Raw genomic sequence first — 8,271 nt, forward strand, 5'->3', positions numbered from 1 at the left:
CTTGGAGGATAGAGTTTGGTCCCAGACTGGAGATATGGGATTGCCACTGGTTGCAGAATCTCATCTCAATATCTCTCTGCATTGAGATTGCCTCCAATGATGACAAGCCTCGTTTTTCCAGTGAGGGAGATGACGCCCCACACCATCACACTGCCTCCACCAAAAGATGTTACTCTATCGGTGCAGCAATCAGCATAGCGTTCTCCGCGTCTTCTCCACACTTTGACCCTACAATCCAACTGCCGTAAGCAGAATCTGGACTCATCGCTGAACATAATGTTCCTCCACATGTTCAGGTTCCAGTACACGTGTTGCCGACACCAACGCAACAGACCTGATGGTTTAGGGCAGTCATGGCAGGCCTCCTGGCAGCTCTATGAAACCAGTCTGTTCCAGATTGTCTGGGCAGAGAGCTGTCGGCCATATCGTCCTGCAAACCTTGACTGCAAATCTGTAGAAGACAGCCTACGGTACCTAAGTACTGACAGGGTGAGGAAATGGTCCTCTTGGGGTGTCGTCTTCTTGGGACGCCCACTTCACGGCTTGTCTCTGACATCCCCCGTTATATGGAACTTGGCCTTTACTTTGGAGATGGTACTAGGGCTCACTCCAAATAATGCCGCAACTTGGTTTTGCGGAACACCAGCTTGAAGTTGCCCTATCGCACGGGCCCTATCCAGATCAGTCAAACGTGGCATGCTGATTCTTGGAGCAGACACCCACTGACCACTGTAGCAGGGCCTGTTGATTTTGGCCTCCATCACTTCCATTGAAAGCACATTTGAAGGATCTTTTAATATCCAGTATGAACAGGAGGAATGATTACAGCGAGGAAAACCTCTTTCACTGTTCATATGGACACCTGACTGCTGGTTCAAGACACACTAGAAACACTGAACCAGCCCTTTGAAGCTGTGAGGACCAGCAGAAATGTGCTCACAAAGATAGAAAGACACCAGTTATATGCAGGCAGCATAGCGACAACACACAGTGTCATTCTCTTTCTCTAAACTTCTCTTGATGTTCCAAAATTCATCTGGTAACACAAATAAATAAAGTCTGTTGGTCTGAAAACAAGACTTATTTATTTGGTAAAGATATGAGTTTTCTTTTTGAAGGCACCACATGAATGTAACTGTTCACAGGACAGCAGAAATGTTTGAGATCTTTGGTTTCTCAGTGATGAGTGAAACAAAGCAGACTGCTCCCTCTACAGGAAGATCAGATCACTGCAACTACATCAACTGCAGCCAAAACACTGCAGGGACTCTCCAAACAGAGAGCTTCAGTGGTTAAATCACTTCAGTCGGCCACTCAGAGAAGCCAACAGAAGGATGAACTTGTACATGAACATACTGTTAGTTTGGTCTCATCTGAGGATGTTCAGGGTCAGTCTGGACTCAGCAGCTGAACTGGGAGCATCTGACTCAAAGACACCTCGTCATAGAGCAGGATCAGCAGCTCAGAACAGTTTTATATCTTCATTAATGTGTGATTTTTTTCTTGAAGTCATGAGACAAACTCAGTTTTCAGTTTCTAGTGGTGGAAAGTGACTAAGTACATTTACAAGTACAAGTATTGTTCTTAAGTCCAGTTTTGAGGTACTTGTACTTTACTTGAGTATTTCCATGTGATGCTACTTTCTACATTTCAGAGGGAAATATTGTACTTTCTACTCCACTACATTTATTTGACAGCTTTAGTTACTTTTCAGATGAAGATTTGACACAATGGATAATATAACAAGCTTTTAAAATACAACACATTGTTAAAGATGAAACCAGTGGTTTCCAACCTTTTTGTCTTTTGACGTCTTACAAAAAGCAGTGTGTAGTCGGGGTCACATTTCACATGTCTATGAGTTGTTAACAGCTCCACCAAATAGTGATTTTTCCCTCTAAACTTCTCACATGCTTTCATTTCAATAAATGTTCAAATGATCCAATATTTCAGCAAAAATCAAAGATTAGAGAAAAAGTCCAAAAACTGAAAACAGATTTGTGTATCACAACTTTGTTTTTTCTTCTTTCCTCTCCCATTAATCATCTCACCACCCCTCAGATTTATCTGCTGACACTTTGGAGGGGCCCGACCCCTAGGTTGGGAACCACTGGACTAAACTAGCTAACTGTATATAAAGTAGTGTAAACTAGCTCCACCTCCAGCAGCTACAACAGTAACATGCTGCTCTAACACTGATGCTTCACTATTAATAATCTAATGATGTCATATATAATAATATATCAGTCAGAGGGACCAAACCACTACTTTTACTGCAATACTTTACCTACATCAAGTTCATAATACTTATGTACTTTTACTGCAATACTTTAACTACATCAAGCTCATAATACTTATGTACTTTTACTGCAATACTTTAACTACATCAAACTCATAATACTTATGTACTTTTACTGCAATACTTTAACTACATCAAGCTCATAATACTTATGTACTTTTACTGCAATACTTTAACTACATCAAGCTCATAATACTTATGTACTTTTACTGCAATACTTTAACTACATCAAGCTCATAGTACTTATGTACTTTTATTGTAGTACATTTACTTGTAATGGAGTATTTCTATATTGCTGTATCGGTACTTTTACTGCAGTAAAGGGTCTGAACGCTTCTTCCACTGTTGTCACTTCCTGATGCCAATAAGAAAGTTCTGCTGGACCTTCAACAGAAAATCTTCCTGTAATCTGATCTGTAGAAAACAAAGTTACACGCTGGATTTCATGGTGGATTTCTGAGTGTTCAGAGATGGAAACATGTTTTTCGTTCCTCTCTCAACCTCCACAGATCTCACACGAGTTTCAGCCCAGTCGTTTGAGCTTTTTTCAGCTCCATCACCAACTTCCAGAAGATTAATATCGATTTTGCTACTTCTGATAACAAACCTGAACATCTTCATCTTCTCACCCTGACCTCACAGTGCAGAAACAGGAAGTGTATTTAAAGAGGGTCTCGCTGATGTAAGAGCTCCTTTAAACCAGGAGACTGTTCAACAGTTCAAAAGGTCGCTGAAGAGTTTTTCCACACATTGACCTCTACTGACTTTTTCCTTCCTTTACGTCACTGCACTGGTTTAAAAGCAAACAGAAGAGCTTCATTAACTGTTTGATGATGTAATCAGTCTACTAGAGGACTAGTAGTTTATATACTTTTATATTTTGTCCTGCGTCATTGATTGTTTATGTGATGAAGTGTTGGGCAGAGGAGGGTTTGTTCGGGTCTGTGTGGAATCTTTCAACTTGTTTTGTATTGATTGTTATTTGTATTAGTGTTTTGTGTCAGAACTGCAGATGGAAATCAGTTAGTAGTTACATCTGTTTCCCTGAAAAATACACATAATAAACTAAATATAATATCGTCCTAAAACGTTTTTAGGAATCTGAAATTTGCTCAATAATGTATCTTTTACTTTACAATTTTGTACGAATTTTTATGTTGCATCTATTAAAATTTCCTTGAATATCTTTTAACTTACTATTGAAAACAAAAACACAACATCTTCCTATAAACAGTTTACTTTTATAAATATGTTCTGAGGTGTTAAAGACTAACATGTTAACACATATTTAACAGATAGAAGTCTGAAGTATTGAGAGATGAACAAACACAGTCGGCACATCTGGTTTTATGATGAGAAGAAAAATATAGAATATCTAAATATTTATCTGTTAAACTGTTAAAACTGTTTCTACTGAGACACACATGAGCGACATTTTGGCAAAAAAACTTCACAGCTACATCAAAGAATTTTTGTTTTATTGATCAAAATAATTTCTCATCAAGAGTTTCAAACTGAACATGTTCTGGTTTCACTGATTGATACCTTTGACTTTTGGTTTATTAATTGATATTCTGATAATAGAGATGCCAGTTTACTGTTTCTACTAAACAACATTCTGACGGGATCAATATCACCAACACATTCCTTCATCAGCAGGTTGATGTTGTTTCGTCACAACTGGCCTGTAAGAGCCGAGCGTCTGTGTGTGTTTATTAATGTCGCTGCCTTTTAAAATATGACTTTAACTGTTGACACTCAGCAGATTAATCCAAAGTAATCAATTCCAGAAATCAATTTCATCAGGAAAGTGGATGTGAGGAATCTATGAGACACTGAACTGCATTTAAACTGTCCAACGAAGCTGCAACATACAGACGGTGTGAAGTAACTTTAAATATATTTTAGCACTAATAGTACAGTTTCAGGAAACACTGATTATTATTGTGATGTTACTGCTTACTGTGATATTTTTACCAGCCATAATCGCAGCGTGAAAATATGATGTCGGCACATCTCAACTCAGTGTGTTGACTAAAACGTCCAGTAAATTAAAAAGGTGAAAACACAACAACCGTCCAACAAAGCAGCTTTTTTTTTACTGCAGTTATGTCGTTCACATTTTAATTTTCTCTGTCAGCATCACGAGGACGCAGCGGTCGGTGGATCCTGTATCTGTGAATGTTAACGAGTCGCTGTGTCGTTCACAGTCCGTCACTGTTTTTCTGTCCTTCCAACAGTAAAGAAAAACCCACGTGATGAATAATGAAGGTCAGTCCTCGGCTGGTTTCTGTTTGAGCGCCGTCTCGGAGCGAACGGCGCTCCTCATGGCTCTCTGCATCAGCCACGTGGCCACGTGGACGGTGACGAAGGCCCCGCCGGCCGCCCACATCCAGTTCCTCCTGAGCCAACTCTGATGCTTCATCCTGACACGTCTGCAGGCGGGAAGAAGAGACGAAAACCGGATTTATACACACTTTAACTTTTACTTCCTCAGAGACGGATGTAAATAAAACTACAGCAAATGAAACCAGAACTATCTGCAGATAAAAGAAGTGCTCTCACTGCATTCACCAGCCTGGAGACATAATTATGAGATAATTACAACATAGAGATCACAGATTTAAGAGATAGAATTTTATAATGATGAAGTAAAGTCAAAATTACAGGATACAGAAGTTGCAACAACAAAATGTCTCCAGTTTTATTTTGTCTTTTATTAACGTGCTTCTGTAGGAAACCACTGGAGAAAATATGTGTCTTTGTCATTTGGGAGCAAATCCTTTAATAATCATCATCTAAAGACACATTCAAAGTTTAACAAGAAACCTGCAGAGACTTAATATTTGTAGAGAGAAGAAGAGAAAGTTTTCCCTCCAACTTTAATACAGTGAAAACTGTCTTTGAGCAGCATCTAGTGGCCATTAGAGGAACTGCAGCTCAACATCACAGCTGTCGTCTCTTCAGGCTGTCAGTTCGGACTGTTTGAGATTAACAATTGTGTTGAAATCTTTGGTTCTCAAAGAAATAACTGTTAACCTTCTTATACAAGTGGCGTAAAGTAACTACATAAAGCTACTCAAGTACAGTACTTCACTGCAGATTTGAGGTACTTGTAAAGTTACTTTAACGTTAAGTTGAATTATTTCCGTTTTAGTTTTACTCCCAGTCTTTATACCTATATATACTTTTACTGGGTGAAAAACATCCACTGACGGTCAATTTGGAGCTTTTTTTTTTTTTTTAGCTTTGATATAAGACGAAATTCTCACAACATGACCGCTGCTACAACCAACCAGTTTAGAATACAACATGAAATAACAGAATTCACCGGCTGTTCTGATATTTCACAAACACCAAGAAGTAGCTGTTGGTACAGATTCTTCCACATCAACAGTCACTTTATTATTGATATGGAATTAATAAGCATGCACATTGGTATTGATTGAACAAGATCACATAATCACATTCAAATAGTTTTAAAATGGATGAACATTTTCGCTTGAAGGTGAAGCACCAATCCTTTCCATAGTTTGGGTTAAAATGTGGTAAAAATGTCCAGTTTAACGGCACTAAAATGCTCGACGTGACAGTAAAAAATGTCCGGTTAGTGGACTACAAGAGGTCCAGCAATACATTCTGGAAACCCATTTAATACCAATAAAACAAGCTACTATCAGCAAGGAAAACCAGTCCAGACCAACAGCCTGTGGACTACTGGTACAGATCCAGTTCTGTACCAGTAGTTGGTAAATTATTGCACTGGTTCTGGAGCTGTAGCCAAAAAAACCCCCAAAAAATGTGAAAACCTTGAGAAGCTGCATTTTAGAAACATCTGGTGACGAGCTGATGACGCGTCTCTGCTTCACCACACATTCATCACACAATCTGGCAAAATGATATCATACAGTCGCAGACAGATTACGACCGAGCTCTTAGTGGACCAGCAGCAGGCGCTCCAGGAGACGTGGGTTTCATACCTGGGTTACTGGGTTCTGGGTTACTTGCTCTTGGCGGCAGCAGCAGCAGCAGGAGGAGGAGGAGGAGGAGGAGCTGCAGGAGGAGAAACGTAAGCGACGATGCCCGGCTCAGGAATGTAGTCGTCTCTGGATTTATGCAGCAGCGGGTTTGACTTCAGATTGTACCAGCCCCAGTGGATCAGTCCCAGACTCGTGCCCATCACAATCAGGACTTTGTAGTTCCTCCAGACCTCACGCAGGCCCATGACTGACAGGCACAGAGCTGGGAAATAACAGAAGGAGGACGGATGGTTGAATAGACACAAAAATCTGATTTAGTTTGATTTATTAGTTAGAGAATAAACGCTATTTAAGATACTAAAAGAGGGGATATCCTGGGACGAGTGATGTTCAGTTCTTCACACACAAAGACAGTTTTCTTGATTCTACTGTGTCATTTGGTCCCTCAGATTAATACTAATTTATTATTATTCCAAAGGACATTTTGTTTGTAAACACACAGATCAGAAACACACTTATGACAATGAGAAAATATGAAGCTTCATCATCCAAATGAGTCAAATCAAGTAGATATCTTTCAACTTTACAGCCTCATATAAGCTTCACAGAGACTTTTAAATGACTGTGTGGACACACTGTGGATTTTGGCCTCCATCACTTCCATTGAAAGCACATTTGAAGGATCTTTTAATATCCAGTATGAACAGGAGGAATGATTACAGCGAGGAAAACCTCTTTCACTGTTACTATGGACACCTGACTGCTGGTTTATAGACACACATATAAAATTGTGAACCTGTCCTTTAAGTTTTTTAATACTTTTCTTTCTTCCACGCAGCTTTAAGACTACACTTGACTAGAGATGCGTTACATAATATCCAAATAAAAAAAACACTTTCTCCTTACAGCCTGTAAGACAGAAAGGAGAAAGTAACTTAATGAAAGCAGCATTAATCAGCTGGCTATATCGTGTCATTTAATAAAGCTGCAACACAAAGAAAAGCTGAATAAACGATCACGTTTAACAACACATACAGCAGACAGTTAGCTAACCTGCTAACAAAGCTAACAGTGACATGAAGGACAAATCAAATCAAACAAAAGTTAAACTGTTAAACTAACCTGTGGTGATATAACTGCACCGCTCTCACCTTCACCAACCAGCTGTTCTTTATGCGCATGCGCCGACCGTGATGTCCGAGGTCCGGAGCCGGGATCCAGCTGTCCGAACAGGAGCCTGATCACAATTATCAGCAGCGTTCAGGCTCAAAACAGCAGCTCTAATAGTATGTCATAAAATATGAAACACGAGAATAATTGCTATAAAAGATCTATTTTACAAAAAGATCGATTAAAACAAATCCTAAAAAGGCGTCGGTGGTTTTATAAAATGTTTTGTAGCCAGGCAACAATGTCGGAGCCTACATCGGTCACATGACTAAAGACCATTAGGGGATAGCCCAAAATTTTGCCTTCTAGGCATTGATTTATAATAATAATAATTATTATTATTATTACAATTATAATGTTATATAAGTATAATTATAATTATTATAATATGGTAGTAATAACTTATATGTTTTTTTATAATAAATTGTATAATACATCCATGCTTCTAGGCTGCGACTTGATTGTTTTAATGTTATGTTTTGATGTTATTTAGTGTTGCACTTCCATACAGTTGGGCAATGGTGGAAAGTCACTCATTACATTTATACTGTAGGGGAGAACGGGGTAAACATAGCCAGTGGGTAAAATGAGCTACCCCTTTTATCAAGGTAACCATAAACAAAAGTTATCATGTGACCACAAATTAAGAAAGTATTGTTCATATTACTAAATCCATCTTGGACTCAAGCATATGGAGAAAGAAGTCAGCAAACCAGAGCAAAAAAAAGATTTTTGTCATGCCAAGTGAATTCATCATGTTACTAAAGTTATCAGTCTTGTATCTTAATTAAAAAAGATACATTTTGGAGATTATTACATGTT

The 8,271-nt window shown here is 38.8% G+C and overlaps 1 protein-coding gene across 1 annotated transcript; it reads right to left on the bottom strand.

Moving 5' to 3' along the window:
• Positions 1–4,519: 4,519 nt before the first annotated feature.
• Positions 4,520–7,508, bottom strand: LOC122975403 (SH3 and multiple ankyrin repeat domains protein 2-like). Its single transcript, XM_044343833.1, has 3 exons — positions 7,402–7,508; positions 6,280–6,541; positions 4,520–4,734 (listed from the first exon to the last, which is right to left on the bottom strand). Exon 2 carries the CDS (start codon positions 6,522–6,524, stop codon positions 6,300–6,302), a length of 225 nt encoding a protein of 74 aa, XP_044199768.1. The 5' UTR covers positions 6,525–6,541; positions 7,402–7,508; the 3' UTR covers positions 4,520–4,734; positions 6,280–6,299.
• Between the last annotated feature and the right edge of the window lie 763 nt (positions 7,509–8,271).

The sequence above is a fragment of the Thunnus albacares genome, chromosome 3 (genome assembly GCF_914725855.1).
Source record: "Thunnus albacares chromosome 3, fThuAlb1.1, whole genome shotgun sequence".
Lineage (NCBI taxonomy): Eukaryota > Metazoa > Chordata > Actinopteri > Scombriformes > Scombridae > Thunnus > Thunnus albacares.

Coding starts and splice junctions, on each gene's coding strand:
- LOC122975403 (XM_044343833.1), bottom strand. CDS start 6,524: ATGGGCCTGCGTGAGGTCTGGAGGAACTACAAAGTCCTGATTGTGATG.